The following is a 21296-nucleotide window of genomic DNA, read 5'->3' as shown; positions in this document are numbered from 1 at the left end:
GCTCTGCATGAAGAAAGCTTGGACCACTCCACAGCCTACAAGCTCATTGATGGTTTAATTACATTACATTTAGCCAAAACTTTTATCCAAAGTGACACTGTAGAAACAGCAATGGGGAGCAATTAGGTGTCTTGCTCAATTACACAATGACATGGACTGGGAGAGCCAGGGCATGAACCACCAACCCTCTGATTGAAAGACAGGCATGCTAACCACTTAGCCACAGTCGCAGGAGAAGTTTGCCGAGATATTTCAATGGAAAGTGCCGGTGTGTTTCCAACACAACACAACTGCATCGCAAATGAGTTATGAGATTGACTCTGTGGAGTCAAACTACAGGAAGAATGTGTACATTTATTGATACCTTGACTGCGGAGCTCAACAGGAGATTCCATGGGAGCATCACTGGAAGTCCAACTGGCACAATCATACAGTCCTTCCACTCTCTAACAGTGTGTACTGGACAACCCCAAACCCAGAGGCAGAGGAAGCTGTCCATGTTCTTTGCGACTTCTATGAGGAAAATGAGGACCAGCTGAAGACAGAGGTAAAGGTGTTCCACACAAGAACCTGCAAGAAATCCTTGCCATTGTGGAGGAGAACACTGGCCAGCTCATCTTTCCAACATTGGTGAAGATGGTAAGGATCTATGCAACACTGCCAGTGACAAGAGCTTCAGTGGAAAGATCCGTTTCAAAACTGAAGATAATAAAGAACAGGCTCAGGAGTCTCTGTGGAAGAAAGACTCTCCGACCTTCTCCTGCTTGCCATTGAGCAAGACATTGAAATAAATCACAGTGAAGTAATACAAATCTTCCAAGAAATGGCACCAAGGAGGATGCCCCTGTGAAGATCCTTTAATTTATCCAGAGCAGAGTTTTGATAAGTTTTAAGTTAGAATATTTTTTGATTGCATTTGGTTAAACAATATGGCCTTGTTTTGTCTGTTTTTGACTGTTATTCATTTATGTAATCTATTTGATAATTTTAGTTAGTTTGTTAACAAAAATAAATACATAAGTTGAAAATATCCTACTGTGTTATTTATTTATTATTATTATTTTTAATTTCATAAATAATTTTGGCGATGGGTGCCCTTTTTTTTGGTTTGAGCACCTGCCCCCCAAAATGTCTGTGCACGTGCCTGATCTAAGTCCTTATCTTTTTCTGTTCCAGTGTGTTTGATGATTTTTTGATTAAACCCACATATAACATTAACTCACAATGTATGCCACAATACTGAAGCTAAAGGCGCTCTGATGGGACATTAAAGGTGTCCCATCAGAAGGAGTTTTGAGCACCAGCAGAACTGTGGAGCAGTGTTTTGTTTTGGATCCCCTGCATGTACAAGTACAGGTGGTGTTGGTTTCACACTATTGATGGTGGTGGTAACGCCCACACAAAGACAGCAAACTGGTAAAGATGGATGTAAACAATGCAGTAATTAAAAAGTATGTTCCATTAAATAAAAGTCAGAAAAGAATGAAAAATTCCCGTCCCAATCTGACCTGACTTTAAAATGTTTTTTTTTTGTTTTTTTCGACCAGCAGTCCACAACCCAAAGACATTCAGCTGATCAGATATTCACAAAGTAAAAAGTGGAACCGGTACTGTTTTTGCTCACAATTAATCTATTATGAAAATAGTTATTGGACTATTGGACTACTTTTTTCAGCTTCACATGCATTTAAAATGAAACGGAAACTTGTAAACTTCACAGGGTTTAAACTCCATGCCTCTATGTGACGGTTTGCTTGTTTATTTGTTTTTCAGAAATGGCGTCCAGCAACAGTCTTTTATCCGAGGAGCAGCTTCTTTGTCCCATCTGCCTGGATGTGTTCAAACGCCCAGTTTCCACACCATGCGGACACAACTTCTGCATGTCCTGTATCACAACCTACTGGAACGACATCCCAGTCAGCCAGTGTCCCGTCTGTAAGGAAACCTTTGTTAGGAGGCCGGACCTCAAGGTCAACACTTTCATCTCCCAGCTCACGTCGCAGTTCATGTCGCTTCAAGTGACAGACGCTCACATCTGGAGTCCGGACCAACAGCAGGCTCGCTGTGGTGCAGCGGTGCTGTGTGACATCTGTACTGACACCCGGCGAGAGGCTGTCAGATCCTGTGTGGAGTGTTTGACTTCCTACTGCGACGTCCATCTAGAGCCTCATCACAGAGCTGCCGGCCTAAAGAGACACACACTGGTTGAGCCCATGGCGAGCCTGGAGGACAAGATCTGCAAGGAGCACCACAGACTGCTGACGTTGTTGTGTAGGAACGACGGGGCGTTGCTGTGTGACGTCTGCGCCCGTTTGCGCCACGTGAACCATGACGTTGTGTCTGTGAAGCGTCTTCACGAAGAGAAGATGGCTCTGCTGGGGGACACTGAGGCCAAAGTGCAGCAGATGATCCAGGAAAGGCTGCAGAAGGTCCTAGAAGTGATTATGTCAGTGGAACAAAGCAAGACAGAAACCAAAGATGTGATCGCCAACAGCGTGCAGGACTTGGCGACGCTGGTCTCTGAGATCCAGAAGAGCCAGACGGAGCTTGTGAAGGCGCTTGAGGAGAAGCAGAAAGCGGCAGAAGAACAAGCAGCTGGGTTGGTGAGCGATATGGAGAGGGAGGTCACCGAGCTGCAGGAGACGACGATTAAGCTGAGGGAGCTGAAACAGACTGAAGACCCACGTTCTTTCCTCCAGAGCTCTCCAAACCCATCCATCCTACCACACACAATGGACTTGTCCACAATCAGTTTGAATGGACAAGTGGAGATCCGGCACATGCAAAACACTTTGAGTGAATCAGTCTCTCAACTGCGAATGTTGGTGAATAAAATGAGCACCGACGTGTCAAACAAAGCTACGCTGAGGAGTATGCAGCAGTACGAAGTGGACGTTGTGCTCGATCCTGATACAGCTCACCCTATGCTCATCTTATCTGATGACAGGAAACAGGTGAGATACGAGGCGCGTCCAGGTTCGCGGTTAAACCCAAAACCGAATATGTTTACAGAACTTTTCGCAGTTCTGGGAAAGAGAGGCTTCTCGTCACGTAGGTTTTACTTCGAGGTCTTCGTGGGTGGAAAAATGGAATGGTGTCTGGGCGTGGCCACGGCGTCGGTCAATAGGAGCGGGACGGTTCCAGGTCCTCACTTTGGACTCTGGTGCATCTGCTTCCTCAAGGATAAGTTTGGAACCTTCACCTCTCCAAACGTGTCGGTACACTTCGGGAAAGTGGAGCGGGTCGGCGTGTTTGTGGATTATGACGGAGGACAAATTTATTTCTACGACGTGCCGACCGCAAAACTCATTTGCTCGTTCACTGAGTGTGTCTTTACTGAAGAACTGCATCCGTACTTTAACCCTTGTGACAACGAATACGGTTCAAACTTTGGACCGATGATAATTGTTCCTGTAGGTCGTACGGATTAATTTGTGGGTTATTTACTCAAATGCAACTGATGTGTTTAATTGCACACAAAAAAGGGTTAACTACCTTTTTATTTATTTTTAAAACAATATAAACGCAGAAAGGAGAAACTGGTCTAGGGGAAAGCAAATTGTGCAGCTTATCACGATTTTATAAAAAAAATCAATTTCCAGAGCTCTCTAGTAGATGGTTGAGCATAAGTCTTTAACAATAGATAAGCTAACATGTAGTCAAAATATACCAAAATGTATCTGCACTCATGCCTTCACAAATGTGTAATTAGTCTACTTTAACCCACCCAGCCATACAAACACATATTTGATTTGGGCTTGTTTTAGCAAAAGAAACACAGTGTCGACGCATCGTATATAATAAAAAGATTCAGAGCTACCAGTAATCTTCATTCGGCATTGCAATGCACTACATCAGGGGTGCCCAATACGATCGCAGAGGTAGTGCGGGTAGATCGCATGCCATTTAAAAAAATAAATGTATCGACAAAACCCAGCTCCTGGTGTGCAAAGGAATGTCAATCACCACGGACGCTGCGCCTGCAATGATCTGCCGCTTGAACGGATTTACTGTTAAGTGCAGGGAGAACGATGTTTTTCCCGACTTCCTTAATTACTACTGCTTAATACATCAACAAGCATTATGCGCTACAATGCTAAACATGAAAGAGATCATGGATGTGGCATCGGAGATCGTCTATTCGAGCGAGAGCTCTTCAAAGACGGCTGTTCTCCAGAGTGATGTGAGATGGCTTAGTAGAGCTCTGTCCGGAGATAAAGGAGTTTCTCCATGTAGTTAAACATGCAGAATACAACCAACTAAGAGCATGTCAATATGCTCACGTTTCTGCATTGCAATTTAAAATGTGTGTAAATTGTGTGTTCCCCTGAAGGAGGGAGCAACAAGACGTGGGACTGCAATAAGTCATTTTGATTTACTTTTAAACCCTTGCACTTTAATTGTCAGGTAGGATGGACTATTTTTTAACTTTTGGACTTTGAATGGCACTTGCATCCCAGTTATTCTTTAGTTATTTTGCACTTTCAGAGGCTTGATTGCTATTTTGAGTTACTTTTAAAACTTTATTTGTACTTTTTCTTAACTTTTAAAGCATATTTGCACTTTAATTTGTATTGCTATTTAATTTATTTGTTGTGATGATGTTCAGATCTTGTTACTCAAATACATTTGAAGTTCAAATCCCAACATTTTGAGTTATTATTTTAATTTAAATTAAATTAGTCGACTAATTGAAAAAATAGTCGATAGATTAGTCGATTATGAAAATAATCGTTAGTTGCAGCCCTAATAAACACAGTTAAAACATACTGAAATATATGATGGCTGAACTCCATACAGCTGCTTAAGTTTCAGAGTTCTGGAGATGCTGTGTACACTTCACCATTTATGTTTTGTGTCACCAATGTGCCCTTACTACTATGAAAAGTAAAAATGTCGGCTGTTAAAAGGAATCTGTGGGAAATGGACTAAATTAAAGGAGCCGTGTGCAGGGTTTAGTGCCGTCTAGTGGTGAGGCTGCAGATTGCAACCCACTGAATACGCCTCAGCTCACCGCTCACTTTCCAACCGTCTCAGAGAACGACAGTGGCTTAAGGAAACGTACACACACACAAGGTCCTATGTTGAGCCAGTGTTTGGTTTGTCCGTTCTGGGCTAATGTAGAAACATGGCGGGCTCCGTGAAGATGACCAGCTCCATATGTAGATATGAAGGGCTCATTCTAAACTCACGAAAACACAACAACACATTCTTATTTCCAAATGTATCCAGAATATTTTCTTCCATTTCTTCCAATGAATCACACAAAATCCTACACACTGGTCATTTAAAGGTTAGTCCACCAGATATACTCTTAAATAATATAATTAAAAGTAGGGATGTAATTTTTCCAGTTTTGATAACGATACCTGGGTGTTGGGTATCGGTCGATACCGATCCGATGCCAGAGTTTAATCAATAAACTGCATGCATTAATGTGTTGAAGTGACTGAATATTATTTGTTGTATGGGTAAATATCAGAATAGATTTAAACACTGCTTTGCTAAGTGTGCAAAATGAAATGTACAACCTAAATATAAAGATTTTAATTTACTAAATTGTTATTGGGTATTCAAATAATACATGTTATACAAGCGACTTGGGGAAAAGTCTTTAAAATTAACAGGACTTACAATTCAAGTGTACAGCTTTTAATCCAGCAACAAATTGGTCAAAAAATCCCATAGGCATACAAATTATAGCACATAGCAGCTCATCTAAACATTAAAAGTAATAGATCTGGCCCATAGTCACAGATACCCGATCTAACTACTTGAGTCAGTATCCGCCCGATATCAATGCATCCCTACTTTAAAGGTTGTAATAGCAACATGTTTGTTTTCTTCTCCTATATGAGTGATCATGTGAGTTATTGTGTTGATTTTGTTTTCATGATAACACAAAGTGTATGTCTCGTTAATATAATTAAAACCATTTTTAAAGCTGTATGATCTGTAATGGTAACTTGTCTTGCCAGCTTGATGAAAATGTAATAAAGCATTGCATAACTCTATTTTTAGTTCTTTGTATTCTATTTTTGTATTATTTGTTTTGTAAGGTAGAAATGCACAGAATTAAAACAGAAATCTATCCTCAAACTATAAAAAATACAGAACACACTTGGTCATTGGACCCAAAAACAGCTCTGACTGGTATCCAAACCTTAAATAAAGCCTACACGTCACTGACATGAAATGTGCCTGTCTCTTTAAGAAACTCGAAACAGGAAGAAACTGAAAGCAAAATTGTTTCCTGTGAAAAACAAACGGGATCTCCGTCGTCGTTTCTCCTCTACAGACCAACACCCACAGACGTAAGTATTCATTACTGAGCTAAACTTTCACTATTAACACATAAGAAGTTAAATATATGTCGTGTGGATGTTGCAGTTTTGTCCCACGTGCTGTTTTTAGTGCTGTTTTGTTGCGAAATGCTGCAGAAAAAATGTCCTGTTGGAGAAAAAAGTCAAAACACGAGGTCCTTTTAGTAACTTTCATATCACATGGTCTTCATCAGGAGATCGAGTTTTTGGTCTCAATGTCCTTTTAAGGACTTTTTTGTATTATTGTCAGCTAAAAAGTTGAGATTGAAAGTTGATTCTTCAGCATTTGACAAATGAAAAAACACAAGCTCCATTTATTAGCTTTCCTGGAGCTTTTTACATCGTCTAGTGTAGTGCTTTTTACCAACTGCTGTTTTCAAGTCAAGAATGAACTTTGAGCTTCAGCATTCAAGCCAACGTGCAGAGCAAAGAAGGGTACACGTATATCAATATTTGAGCATTATAATCTAACTCCTTATCTTTTTCTGTTCCAGTATGTTTGATGATTAAAACCACATATTCCATTAACTCTGAAATATGTCACAATACTGAAGCTAAAGACGCTCTGATGGGACATTAAAGGTGTCCCATCAGAAGGAGTTTTGTGGAGCAGTGTTTTGTTTTGGATCCCCTGCATGTACAAGTACAGGTGGTGTTGGTTTCACACTATTGATGGTGGTGGTAATGCCCACACAAGGACAGCAAACTGTAAACAATGCAGGTTTCAGCCATGAACAAAAAGGCTTTAGCATAAAAAGTGTTTCAGGCAACAACTTTCCCTTCCCAATCTGACCTGACTTTAAAATGCTTTTTTTTTGTTTTCGACCAGCAGTCCACAACCCAAAGACATTCAGTTGATCACAAATTCACGAAGTAAAAAGTGGAACCGGTACTGTTTTTTTCTCACAATTAATCTATTATGAAAATAAGTATTGGACTTTTTTTTTTTCAGCTTCACGTGCATTTAAAATGAAAAGGAAACTTGTAAACTTCACAGGGTACAGAAAAAAACATTGAATTTGACCATCTTCAATTTCATAGCACCTGTTTAAACTCCATGCCTCCATGTGACGGTTTGCTTGTTTATTTGTTTTTCAGAAATGGCGTCCGGCAACAGTCTTTTATCCGAGGAGCAGCTTCTTTGTCCCATCTGCCTGGATGTGTTCAAGCGCCCAGTTTCCACACCATGCGGACACAACTTCTGCATGTCCTGTATCACGACCTACTGGAACGACATCCCAGTCAGCCAGTGTCCCGTCTGTAAGCAAACCTTTGTTAGGAGGCCGGACCTCAAGGTCAACACTTTCATCTCCCAGCTCACGTCGCAGTTCATGTCGCTTCAAGTGACAGACGCTCACATCTGGAGTCCGGACCAACAGCAGGCTCGCTGTGGTGCAGCGGTGCTGTGTGACATCTGTACTGACACCCGGCGAGAGGCTGTCAGATCCTGTGTGGAGTGTTTGACTTCCTACTGCGACGTCCATCTAGAGCCTCATCACAGAGCTGCCGGCCTGAAGAGACACACACTGGTTGAGCCCATGGCGAGCCTGGAGGACAAGATCTGCAAGGAGCACCACAGACTGCTGACGTTGTTGTGTAGGAACGACGGGGCGTTGCTGTGTGACGTCTGCGCCCGTTTGCGCCACGTGAACCATGACGTTGTGTCTGTGAAGCGTTTTCACGAAGAGAAGATGGCTCTGCTGGGGGACACTGAGGCCAAAGTGCAGCAGATGATCCAGGAAAGGCTGCAGAAGGTCCTAGAAGTGATTATGTCAGTGGAACAAAGCAAGGCAGAAACCAAAGATGTGATCGCCAACAGCGTGCAGGACTTGGCGACGCTGGTCTCTGAGATCCAGAAGAGCCAGACGGAGCTTGTGAAGGCGCTTGAGGAGAAGCAGAAAGCGGCAGAAGAACAAGCAGCTGGGTTGGTGAGCGATATGGAGAGGGAGGTCACCGAGCTGCAGGAGACGACGATTAAGCTGAGGGAGCTGAAACAGAATGAAGACCCACATTCTTTCCTCCAGAGCTCTCCAAACCCATCCATCCTACCACACACAATGGACTTGTCCACAATCAGTTTGAATGGACAAGTGGAGATCCGGCACATGCAAAACACTTTGAGTGAATCAGTCTCTCAACTGCGAATGTTGGTGAATAAAATGAGCACCGACGTGTCAAACAAAGCTACGCTGAGGAGTATGCAGCAGTACGAAGTGGACGTTGTGCTCGATCCTGATACAGCTCACCCTATGCTCATCTTATCTGATGACAGGAAACAGGTGAGATACGAGGCGCGTCCAGGTTCGCGGTTAAACCCAAAACCGAATATGTTTACAGAACTTCTCGCAGTTCTGGGAAAGAGAGGCTTCTCGTCACGTATGTTTTACTTCGAGGTCTTCGTGGGTGGAAAATTGGAATGGTGTCTGGGCGTGGCCACGGCGTCGGTCAATAGGAGCGGGACGGTTCCAGGTCCTCACTGTGGACTCTGGTGCATCTGCTTCCTCAAGGATAAGTTTGGAATCTTCACCTCTCCAAACGTGTCGGTACACTTCGGGAAAGTGGAGCGGGTCGGCGTGTTTGTGGATTATGACGGAGGACAAATTTATTTCTACGACGTGCAGAACGCAAAACTCATTTGCTCGTTTACTGAGTGTGTCTTTACTGAAGAACTGCATCCGTACTTTAACCCTTGTGACAACGAATACGGTTCAAACTTTGGACCGATGATAATTGTTCCTGTAGGTCGTACGGATTAATTTGTGGGTTATTTACTCAAATGCAACTGATGTGTTTAATTGCACACAAAAAAAGAGTTAACTACCTTTTTATTTATTTTTAAAACAATATAAACGCAGAAAGGAGAAACTGGTCTAGGGGAAAGCAAATTGTGCAGCTTATCACGATTTTATAAAAAAAATCAATTTCCAGAGCTCTCTAGTAGATGGTTGAGCATAAGTCTTTAACAATAGATAAGCTAACATGTAGTCAAAATATACCAAAATGTATCTGCACTCATGCCTTCACAAATGTGTAATTAGTCTACTTTAACCCACCCAGCCATACAAACACATATTTGATTTGGGCTTGTTTTAGCAAAAGAAACACAGTGTCGACGCATCGTATATAATAAAAAGATTCAGAGCTACCAGTAATCTTCATTCGGCATTGCAATGCACTACATCAGGGGTGCCCAATACGATCGCAGAGGTAGTGCGGGTAGATCGCATGCCATTTAAAAAAATAAATGTATCGACAAAACCCAGCTCCTGGTGTGCAAAGGAATGTCAATCACCACGGACGCTGCGCCTGCAATGATCTGCCGCTTGAACGGATTTACTGTTAAGTGCAGGGAGAACGATGCAACAAGACGTGGGACTGCAATAAGTCATTTTGATTTACTTTTAAACCCTTGCACTTTAATTGTCAGGTAGGATGGACTATTTTTTAACTTTTGGACTTTGAATGGCACTTGCATCCCAGTTATTCTTTAGTTATTTTGCACTTTCAGAGGCTTGATTGCTATTTTGAGTTACTTTTAAAACTTTATTTGTACTTTTTCTTAACTTTTAAAGCATATTTGCACTTTAATTTGTATTGCTATTTAATTTATTTGTTATGATGATTTTCAGATCTTGTTACTCAAATACATTTGAAGTTCAAATCCCAACATTTTGAGTTATTATTTTAATTTAAATTAAATTAGTCGACTAATTGAAAAAATAGTCGATAGATTAGTCGATTATGAAAATAATCGTTAGTTGCAGCCCTAATAAACACAGTTAAAACATACTGAAATATATGACGGCTGAACTCCATACAGCTGCTTAAGTTTCAGAGTTCTGGAGATGCTGTGTACACTTCACCATTTATGTTTTGTGTCACCAATGTGCCCTTACTACTATGAAAAGTAAAAATGCCGGCTGTAAAAAAAAATCTGTGGGAAATGGACTAAATTAAAGGAGCCGTGTGCAGGGTTTAGTGCCGTCTAGTGGTGAGGCTGCAGATTGCAACCCACTGAATACGCCTCAGCTCACCTCTCACTTTCCAACCGTCTCAGAGAACGACAGTGGCTTAAGGAAACGTACACACACACAAGGTCCTATGTTGAGCCAGTGTTTGGTTTGTCCGTTCTGGGCTACTGTAGAAACATGGCGGGCTCCGTGAAGATGACCAGCTCCAAATGTAGATATGAAGGGCTCATTCTAAACTCACGAAAACACAACAACACATTCTTATTTCCAAATGTATCCAGAATATTTTCTTCCATTTCTTCCAATGAATCACACAAAATCCTACACACTGGTCATTTAAAGGTTAGTCCACCAGATATACTCTTAAATAATATAATTAAAAGTAGGGATGTCATTTTTCCAGTTTTGATAACGATACCTGGGCGTTGGGTATCGGTCGATACCGATCCGATGCCAGAGTTTAATCAATAAACTGCATGCCTTAATGTGTTGAAGTGACTGAATATTATTTGTTGTATGGGTAAATATCAGAATAGATTTAAACACTGCTTTACTAAGTGTGTAAAACGAAATGTACAACCTAAATACAAAGATTTTAATTTACTAAATGGTTATTGGGTATTCAAATAATACATGTTATACAAGCGACTTGGGGAAAAGTCTTTAAAATTAACAGGATTTACAATTCAAGTGTACAGCTTTTAATCCAGCAACAAATTGGTCAAAAAATCCCATAGGCATACAAATTATAGCACATAGCAGCTCATATAAACATAAAATGTAATAGATCTGGCCCATAGTCACAGATACCCGATCTAACTACTTGAGTCAGTATCCGCCCGATATCAATGCATCCCTACTTTAAAGGTTGTAATAGCAACATGTTTGTTTTCTTCTCCTATATGAGTGATCATGTGAGTTATTGTGTTGATTTTGTTTTTATGATAACACAAAGTGTATGTCTCGTTAATATAATTAAAACCATTTTTAAAGCTGTATGATCTGTAATGGTAACTTGTCTTGCCAGCTTGATGAAAATGTAATAAAGCATTGCATAACTCTATTTTTAGTTCTTTGTATTCTATTTTTGTATTATTTGTTTTGTAAGGTAGAAATGCACGGAATTAAAACAGAAATACATCCTCAAACTATAAAAAATACAGAACACACTTGGTCATTGGACCCAAAAACAGCTCTGACTGGTATCCAAACCTTAAATAAAGCCTACACGTCACTGACATGAAATGTGCCTGTCTCTTTAAGAAACTCGAAACAGGAAGAAACTGAAAGCAAAATTGTTTCCTGTGAAAAACAAACGGGATCTCCGTCGTCGTTTCTCCTCTACAGACCAACACCCACAGACGTAAGTATTCATTACTGAGCTAAACTTTTACTATTAACACATAAGAAGTTAAATATATGTCGTGTGGATGTTGCAGTTTTGTCCCACGTGCTGTTTTTAGTGCTGTTTTGTTGCGAAATGCTGCAGAAAAAATGTCCTGTTGGAGAAAGAAGTCAAAACACGAGGTCCTTTTAGTAACTTTCATATCACATGGTCTTCATCAGGAGATCGAGTTTTTGGTCTCAATGTCCTTTTAAGGACTTTTTTGTATTATTGTCAGCTAAAAAGTTGAAATTGAAAGTTGATTCTTCAGCATTTGACAAATGAAAAAACACAAGCTCCATTTATTAGCTTTCCTGGAGCTTTTTACATCGTCTAGTGTAGTGCTTTTTACCAACTGCTGTTTTCAAGTCAAGAATGAACTTTGAGCTTCAGCATTCAAGCCAACGTGCAGAGCAAAGAAGGGTACACGTATATCAATATTTGAGCATTATAATCTAACTCCTTATCTTTTTCTGTTCCGGTATGTTTGATGATTAAAACCACATATTCCATTAACTCTGAAATATGTCACAATACTGAAGCTAAAGACGCTCTGATGGGACATTAAAGGTGTCCCATCAGAAGGAGTTTTGTGGAGCAGTGTTTTGTTTTGGATCCCCTGCATGTACAAGTACAGGTGGTGTTGGTTTCACACTATTGATGGTGGTGGTAATGCCCACACAAGGACAGCAAACTGTAAACAATGCAGGTTTCAGCCATGAACAAAAAGGCTTTAGCATAAAAAAAAAAGTGTTTCAGGCAACAACTTTCCCTTCCCAATCTGACCTGACTTTAAAATGCTTTTTTTTTGTTTTCGACCAGCAGTCCACAACCCAAAGACATTCAGTTGATCACAAATTCACGAAGTAAAAAGTGGAACCGGTACTGTTTTTTTCTCACAATTAATCTATTATGAAAATAAGTATTGGACTTTTTTTTTTTCAGCTTCACGTGCATTTAAAATGAAAAGGAAACTTGTAAACTTCACAGGGTACAGAAAAAAACATTGAATTTGACCATCTTCAATTTCATAGCACCTGTTTAAACTCCATGCCTCCATGTGACGGTTTGCTTGTTTATTTGTTTTTCAGAAATGGCGTCCGGCAACAGTCTTTTATCCGAGGAGCAGCTTCTTTGTCCCATCTGCCTGGATGTGTTCAAACGCCCAGTTTCCACACCATGCGGACACAACTTCTGCATGTCCTGTATCACGACCTACTGGAACGACATCCCAGTCAGCCAGTGTCCCGTCTGTAAGGAAACCTTTGTTAGGAGGCCGGACCTCAAGGTCAACACTTTCATCTCCCAGCTCACGTCGCAGTTCATGTCGCTTCAAGTGACAGACGCTCACATCTGGAGCCCGGACCAACAGCAGGCTCGCTGTGGTGCAGCGGTGCTGTGTGACATCTGTACTGACACCCGGCGAGAGGCTGTCAGATCCTGTGTGGAGTGTTTGACTTCCTACTGCGACGTCCATGTAGAGCCTCATCACAGAGCTGCCGGCCTGAAGAGACACACACTGGTTGAGCCCATGGCGAGCCTGGAGGACAAGATCTGCAAGGAGCACCACAGACTGCTGACGTTGTTGTGTAGGAACGACGGGGCGTTGCTGTGTGACGTCTGCGCCCGTTTGCGCCACGTGAACCATGACGTTGTGTCTGTGAAGCGTTTTCACGAAGAGAAGATGGCTCTGCTGGGGGACACTGAGGCCAAAGTGCAGCAGATGATCCAGGAAAGGCTGCAGAAGGTCCTAGAAGTGATTATGTCAGTGGAACAAAGCAAGACAGAAACCAAAGATGTGATCGCCAACAGCGTGCAGGACTTGGCGACGCTGGTCTCTGAGATCCAGAAGAGCCAGACGGAGCTTGTGAAGGCGCTTGAGGAGAAGCAGAAAGCGGCAGAAGAACAAGCAGCTGGGTTGGTGAGCGATATGAGGCGAGAGATCACCGAGCTGCAGGAGACGACGATGAGGCTAAAGGAGCTGAAACAGAATGAAGACCCACGTTCTTTCCTCCAGAGCTCTCCAAACCCATCCATCCTACCACACACAATGGACTTGTCCACAATCAGTTTGAATGGACAAGTGGAGATCCGGCACATGCAAAACACTTTGAGTGAATCAGTCTCTCAACTGCGAATGTTGGTGAATAAAATGAGCACCGACGTGTCAAACAAAGCTACGCTGAGGAGTATGCAGCAGTACGAAGTGGACGTTGTGCTCGATCCTGATACAGCTCACCCTATGCTCATCTTATCTGATGACAGGAAACAGGTGAGATACGAGGCGCATGCAGGTTTGCGGTTAAACCCAAAACCGAATATGTTTACAGAACTTCTCGCAGTTCTGGGAAAGAGAGGCTTCTCGTCACGTAGGTTTTACTTCGAGGTCTTCGTGGGTGGAAAAATTGAATGGTGTCTGGGCGTGGCCACGGCGTCGGTCAATAGGAGCGGGACGGTTCCAGGTCCTCACTGTGGACTCTGGTGCATCTGCTTCCTCAAGGATAGGATTGTAACCTTCAGTTCTCCAAACGTGTCGGTACACTTTGGGAAAGTGGAACGGGTCGGCGTGTTTGTGGATTATGACGGAGGACAAATTTCTTTCTACGACATGCAGAACGCAACACTCATTTACTCGTTTACTGAGTGTGTCTTTACTGAAGAACTGCATCCGTACTTTAACCCTTGTGACAACGAATACGGTTCAAACTTTGGACCGATGATAATTGTTCCTGTAGGTCGTACGGATTAATTTGTGGCTTATTTACTCAAATTCAACTGATGTGTTTAATTGCACACAAAAAAGGGTTAACTACCTTTTATTAATTATTTTAATTAATAATTATTTATTAATACAATATCAAGTAGAGGGAAATAAAACAGAAGAGTTAACTTAATAGATAACTTTCAGTTGACATGGAGGAAACGGGCATAGGAGGCGTCTCAGCATAAAAATCTTTGTTGAAAGAAAACACGCGTCCCAAAATCACCAGGTCACATGTTTTATTTTCTTTCCAGAAGGATGAAGTGAACATTTATAAACGAAACTAATAAATGTTTCACTATAAATCAAATGTATTTCAATCAAATGTTCCTGTATTCGCATACATATAATCAAAGGGCACAATTCATAGTCATGATTCATATAGTAAATGTACCAATATTTTAGCTAAAATACATATTAAACTGAGGTTTATTATAAACGTTGCATCTAATAATTACCGGTATAGGGTTCAATATTATGCAGAAACTAAAATGTGTGATGATCAGTTAATGCATGTTTGTAAGAACAGGTTCACTTCATGCCAGAAAGGTGGTCGCTCGGCGGGGAAGGACCATAAGGGAGTTTTTCCTGTATAAGCACCTACAGGTTTTTTCGCCCTTATATGAGAGTAAACCTTTAGTATTGTGTGATGTTTTTTTAATTAATTAACTTACAAACTAAAATGTCCTGTATTGGTTTATTGTCAAATATACATAATTTACATAATCACTTGGTAGAATCATTCCTAGATTCTGTATAGTCTGTAAAACCTGCGTTGTTGCAATACTGAAAGAGATCAATACTTTGGGTTACATTTCCACCTACCGACCAAGGTTATATTAAATCAGGGTGGGGGTCCATGTTGGAGAAAATCATCATATAACATAGTTTGAACACCTTTCATTTGGAATCATAAGGAAAACGTAATATGTAACTTGTTATGTTGAACAGGTTTTATAACAAACAGTCTCTAGAGATTAGGAAATTGGCAATGACACTTTCTGTGTCATGAAAGTTGGGTCAAGTAAACACATGAATCGTGTGTTCTGCAAAAGGTTATCTAGACCCAACCGAAGGTCACACCAAAAGAACATAGAACGTACCATATTTGGAAAGCCGGATGGGCTCTGTTTGTGTTTCAACGGATTGGTCTGCTTGATGGAAAATTATCTGGGAGGCTAAATTACACTATAAGGCTTATGCTGAAAGGTCTGAACTCTGGTCTTGTTGAATGTGCCGTCCTTGTGGTCATTAAAACACTTCCGCTGGGTTGCAACTCCAAATCAACGTCTCTTCTCGTCATTTTGCCACAACAATAATTAAATATCTGCTGAATCAGTAGCAAGTGATGTAAATGCAGAAAGGAGAAACTGGTCGAGGGGAAAGCAAATGGTGCAGATTATTATTTTATTAAATGTAGTGGTGTTGTTTATGTTTGGTGTTGCAGGAAATATTTTATGGTTATTTATAAGAGGAACAAATATGACTTTGTCTACAGGTACAATGTGGTTAATCAAATCAATTTCCAGAGCTCTATTATTTAAAAATAGATACGCTAACATGTAGTCAAAATATACTAAAATGTATCTGTGATCATGCCTTCACAAATGTGTAATTAGTCGACTTCAATCCACCCAGCCAAACAAACACATTTGATTTGGGCTTGTTTTAGCAAAAGAAACCCAAAGTGGTTGAACCACAAGAGGCAAAAGTCTGCAACACCTTTGCTTGGGGAAATAACCCATAATGCAATAACAGTATCCTTTTAAGTATACTGTATAAATATCACTGTATTAACACAGTTAGAAAATACTGAAATATATGATGGCTGAACTTCATACAGCTGCTTAAGTTTCAGAGTTCTGGAGATCCTGTGTACTCTTCACCATTTATGTTTTGTGTCACCAATGTGCCCTTACTACTATGAAAAGTAAAAATGCCGGCTGTTAAAAGAATCTGTGGTAAATGGACTAAATTAAAGGAGCCGTGTGCAGGGTTTAGTGCCGTCTAGTGGTGAGGCTGCAGATTGCAACCCACTGAATACGCCTCAGCTCACCTCTCACTTTCCAACCGTCTCAGAGAACGACAGTGGCTTAAGGAAACGTACACACACACAAGGTCCTATGTTGAGCCAGTGTTTGGTTTGTCCGTTCTGGGCTACTGTAGAAACATGGCGGGCTCCGTGAAGATGACCAGCTCTATATGTAGATATGAAGGGCTCATTCTAAACTCACGAAAACACAACAACACATTCTTATTTCCAGATGATTAAACACGTGTGAAACACAATTATGAATATATTACACTAAATCCTACACACTGATCATTTAAAAATGTATCCACTCGATATACTCTCTTATATAATAGACTTAAAAGTAGGGATGCAACTTTTCCAGTTTTAAAACGATACCTGGGCGTTGGGTATCGGTCGATACCGATTCGATACCAGAGTTTAACCAATACACTACATGCCTCAATGTGTTGCAGTGACTGGGATCATTCTTTCATGTACAGGGCAATATAAGGCTAGACTTAAACACTGCTTTACTGAGTTTGTAAAACAGAATTTAAAAACTAAATATAAAGATTTTAATTTACTAAATGGTTATTGGGTATTCAAATAATACATGTTATACAAGCGACTTGGGGAAAAGTCTTTAAAATTAACAGGACTTACAATTCAAGTGTACAGCTTTTAAATCCAGCAACAAATTGGTCACAAAAATCCCATAGGCATACAAATTATAGCACATAGTAGATCATATAAACATAAAATGTAATAGATCTGGCCCATAGTCACAGATACCTGATCTAACTACTTGAGTCAGTATCCGCCCGATATCAATGCATCCCTACTTTAAAGGTTGTAATAGCAACATGTTTGTTTTCTTCTCCTATATGAGTGATCATGTGAGTTATTGTGTTGATTTTGTTTTTATGATAACACAAAGTGTATGTCTCGTTAATATAATTAAAACCATTTTTAAAGCTGTATGATCTGTAATGGTAACTTGTCTTGCCAGCTTGATGAAATTGTAATAAAGCATTGCATAACTCTATTTTTAGTTCTTTGTATTCTATTTTTGTATTATTTGTTTTGTAAGGTAGAAATGCACGGAATTAAAACAGAAATACATCCTCAAACTATAAATAATACAGAACACACTCAGCCATTGGACCAAAAACAGCTCTGACTGGTATCCAAACCTTAAAAAAAATGCCTCTGACTTCACAGACAACCAAAACAATGTGTCTGTCTCTTTAAGAAACATCATACAGGAAAAAAATGAAAGCAAAATGACTTCCTGCAAACAAGCAGGATCTCCCTCGTTGTCATTTCTCCTCTACAGACCAACACCCACAGACGTAAGTAGCCATTACTGAGCTAAACTTTCATTATGAGCACATAAGAAGTGAAATCTGTTGTGGTTTTGTTCCACTCGTTGTTTTTAGTGAGGTTTTGTTTGGAAATGCTGCTGAAAAATGTATTGTCCTGTTGGAGAAGAAATCTAAACACAAGTTCCTTGTAGTGATTTTTCATATCACATGATCTTCCTCAGCTTTGATATGGACAAGTAGTCAATAAAGAGACAGAAATACACTTTTCGTTGTCCTGTAGGTGTATGACAAATATTATAATTAAAGTACGTTGATATCAAAATCCTTCTCTCTTTTCTGTTAAAATATGTTTGATGACTCATCTTCATCTTTGGGGTGTGTCTGCATACAGACATACATGGCAAACATGCCTGGCAAACATGGAGGGAAAACAATGCAGCTTCTTTCGTTGACAGAAGTCCCACTGCCCCACTGACCAATCACAGCGCATGTAAATCGTCACGCTGGGTCACTGACCAATCATACGTCCACGCCATTTCGTGGGCGCTTGTACGTCTAAGAATACACCCAGCTTGTCAAACTAAAGATCTGATTTGTTGAAGTCTATGACAATCAACGATAACGTCCACTCTCCATGTACTTTAATCTGCAAAGGCTTGCTTAAACTGCTTTGTCTCCATAGAGACACAGGAGGAAGAAATCTGATTGGATGAAGCTATCCTTCAAACCAGCTGCACTGAAAGCAGTGCTGCAGGCTGAAGGCAACAGAGGAACTCATAGTAACATTCTTCTTTGCAACCGCTGTTTCCGAGATCACTTTGTGTTCTTGTGAATCGTTTGCCTTCATTTATCAGATTTTCTTTCTTTGTTTGTTTTTCAGAAATGGCGTCCGGCAACAGTCTTTTATCCGAGGAGCAGCTTCTTTGTCCCATCTGCCTGGATGTGTTCAAGCGCCCAGTTTCCACACCATGCGGACACAACTTCTGCATGTCCTGTATCACGACCTACTGGAACGACATCCCAGTCAGCCAGTGTCCCGTCTGTAAGCAAACCTTTGTTAGGAGGCCGGACCTCAAGGTCAACACTTTCATCTCCCAGCTCACGTCGCAGTTCATGTCGCTTCAAGTGACAGACGCTCACATCTGGAGCCCGGACCAACAGCAGGCTCGCTGTGGTGCAGCGGTGCTGTGTGACATCTGTACTGACACCCGGCGAGAGGCTGTCAGATCCTGTGTGGAGTGTTTGACTTCCTACTGCGACGTCCATCTAGAGCCTCATCACAGAGCTGCCGGCCTGAAGAGACACACACTGGTTGAGCCCATGGCGAGCCTGGAGGACAAGATCTGCAAGGAGCACCACAGACTGCTGACGTTGTTGTGTAGGAACGACGGGGCGTTGCTGTGTGACGTCTGCGCCCGTTTGCGCCACGTGAACCATGACGTTGTGTCTGTGAAGCGTTTTCACGAAGAGAAGATGGCTCTGCTGGGGGACACTGAGGCCAAAGTGCAGCAGATGATCCAGGAAAGGCTGCAGAAGGTCCTAGAAGTGGTTATGTCAGTGGAACAAAGCAAGACAGAAACCAAAGATGTGATCGCCAACAGCGTGCAGGACTTGGCGACGCTGGTCTCTGAGATCCAGAAGAGCCAGACGGAGCTTGTGAAGGCGCTTGAGGAGAAGCAGAAAGCGGCAGAAGAACAAGCAGCTGGGTTGGTGAGCGATATGAGGCGAGAGATCACCGAGCTGCAGGAGACGACGATGAGGCTAAAGGAGCTGAAACAGAATGAAGACCCACGTTCTTTCCTCCAGAGCTCTCCAAACCCATCCATCCTACCACACACAATGGACTTGTCCACAACTAGTTTGAATGGACAAGTGGAGATTCACCACATGCAAAAAGCTTTGAGCGAATCAGTCTCTCAACTACGAAAGTTGGTGAATAAAATGAGCACAGACATACAGAAGGTCATCGACGGCACCGACGTGTCAAACAAAGCTACGCTGAGGAGTATGCAGCAGTACGAAGTGGACGTTGTGCTCGATCCTGAAACAGCTCACCCTCGGCTCATCTTATCTGATGACAGGAAACAGGTGAGATTCGGGACGAGTTCAGGTTTGAAAAGAAACATGAACCCGAACCCAAAAATGTTCACTGCAAATCTCGCAGTTCTGGGAAAGAGAGGCTTCTCGTCGCATAGGTTTTACTTCGAGGTCTTTGTGGGTGGGAAGACTCAATGGAGTCTGGGCGTGGCCACGGCGTCGCTCCAGAGGAAGGGGGCGTTTGGTCGAAGTCCTCCACATGGACTCTGGGTCGTCCAGTTTGAAAAAGATAAGTTTGAAACCCCCACTTCTGCAAACGTGCCCGTACACTTTGGGAAAGTGGAGCGGGTCGGCGTGTTCGTGGATTATGACGGAGGGCAAATTTCTTTCTACGACGTGCAGAACGCAACACTCATTTACTCGTTTGCTGGCTGTGCCTTCACCGAAGAACTGCATCCGTACTTTAACCCTTGTGACAACGAATACGGTTCAAACTCGGGTCCTATGACAATCGTGCCTGTCCATCGTACCGAGTGAATGGAAGTTTCAGAGAATCAGTGATTCGTGATATTCACTAAAATGCAACCGATGTGTTCATTAATAATTCTTTAACACATATTTAAGAATGAATTAATCTAGTGCAGATTAGTAGAGAAATTACTACAATTCAGCTGCAACTTCATCACATTTTGATTAAGTGAGGTGGTGGGGTTTATGTTTGGTGTGGTTGCATACAAACACATAGTAATGATTTTTCTTTAAACAGGAAAACCCATGAGTCATTTATGTGTAGGATGTTTGTTAACAAATCTATTTCTGGAGCTCAGAACAGCCTCACTCACTGAAGACAGGATGACATGTCACAGCAGAAAAAGCACATGTGGAAATAAAGAAATGAACAATGGCTGATGTGGTGACAATAACCCCTGTGCTCCTCCCACTGGTCATGTGAGTGTTTATGCTGCCTTTGTTTTTATGAAAACATAAAATGTGTATGTCTTGTGAAAAGACTGTATTTCTTCTGTGATGGTAGAACACATAAATAGTCAGCTTGATTCAATTTTAATAAAGTAAAAAAAAAGCATTGCCACATTTTGACTTTGTCTTTTCCATCTTCAGGGACAAAAAGGACCTTTTAAAATGTCTCTCTTTGTTTTTAATTTCATATTCACTGCACTTATGAATTATCTTTTCTTCACCACTGTTAATGTCGCCTCCTCCCTCGTCATGTGTGCCTCATTCATGTTCTTGCTCTCAACACCCGCAGTGTTCACAACCACACACACACGCACACAATACCCTCCTCATTGCCACGACAACGGTACTCTGCCCATCGCCATGGGAACACTCAGTCTCCCCGCTACCCATAATCCATTTCCCAGCCACAATGAGTATTTGACACGGTTCACACTCGGAGGCTGGCTGTATGGGGGGGTGGGTGATGTGTGGAAATCCCAGACACAAAACACACACATTTTAAT

The 21296-nt window shown here is 41.5% G+C and overlaps 3 protein-coding genes across 3 annotated transcripts in view; 2 read left to right on the top strand and 1 right to left on the bottom strand.

Annotated features, from left to right (window-relative positions):
• The window catches only part of LOC306753439 (neurotrypsin-like), a gene marked incomplete at its 3' end in the record, with an annotated part of 36689 nt that overhangs the window by 10974 nt on the left and 4419 nt on the right, over window positions 1-21296 (bottom strand). The gene's annotated exons all lie outside the window — the stretch shown is intronic.
• On the top strand, window positions 1776-3431 carry LOC306752783 (E3 ubiquitin-protein ligase TRIM39-like; the record flags this gene model as incomplete). The annotated part of the gene is made up of 1 exon (XM_079236588.1): window positions 1776-3431. The coding sequence occupies one exon, from the start codon at window positions 1776-1778 to the stop codon at window positions 3429-3431; it is 1656 nt and encodes a 551-aa protein (XP_079092714.1).
• LOC306752772 (uncharacterized protein) lies at window positions 7424-20835 on the top strand (the record flags this gene model as incomplete). The annotated part of the gene is made up of 4 exons (XM_079236577.1): window positions 7424-9068; window positions 12770-14214; window positions 17790-17805; window positions 18659-20835. 4 exons carry the CDS (start codon window positions 7424-7426, stop codon window positions 20350-20352), a joined length of 4800 nt encoding a protein of 1599 aa, XP_079092703.1. The 3' UTR covers window positions 20353-20835.

Source organism: Taurulus bubalis, assembly GCF_910589615.1.
Source record: "Taurulus bubalis genome assembly, chromosome: 2".
Classification (NCBI taxonomy): Eukaryota; Metazoa; Chordata; class Actinopteri; order Perciformes; family Cottidae; genus Taurulus; species Taurulus bubalis.
The sequence above is the reverse complement of the archived record's forward strand: the minus strand, read 5'-3'. Positions and strand labels throughout refer to the sequence as shown.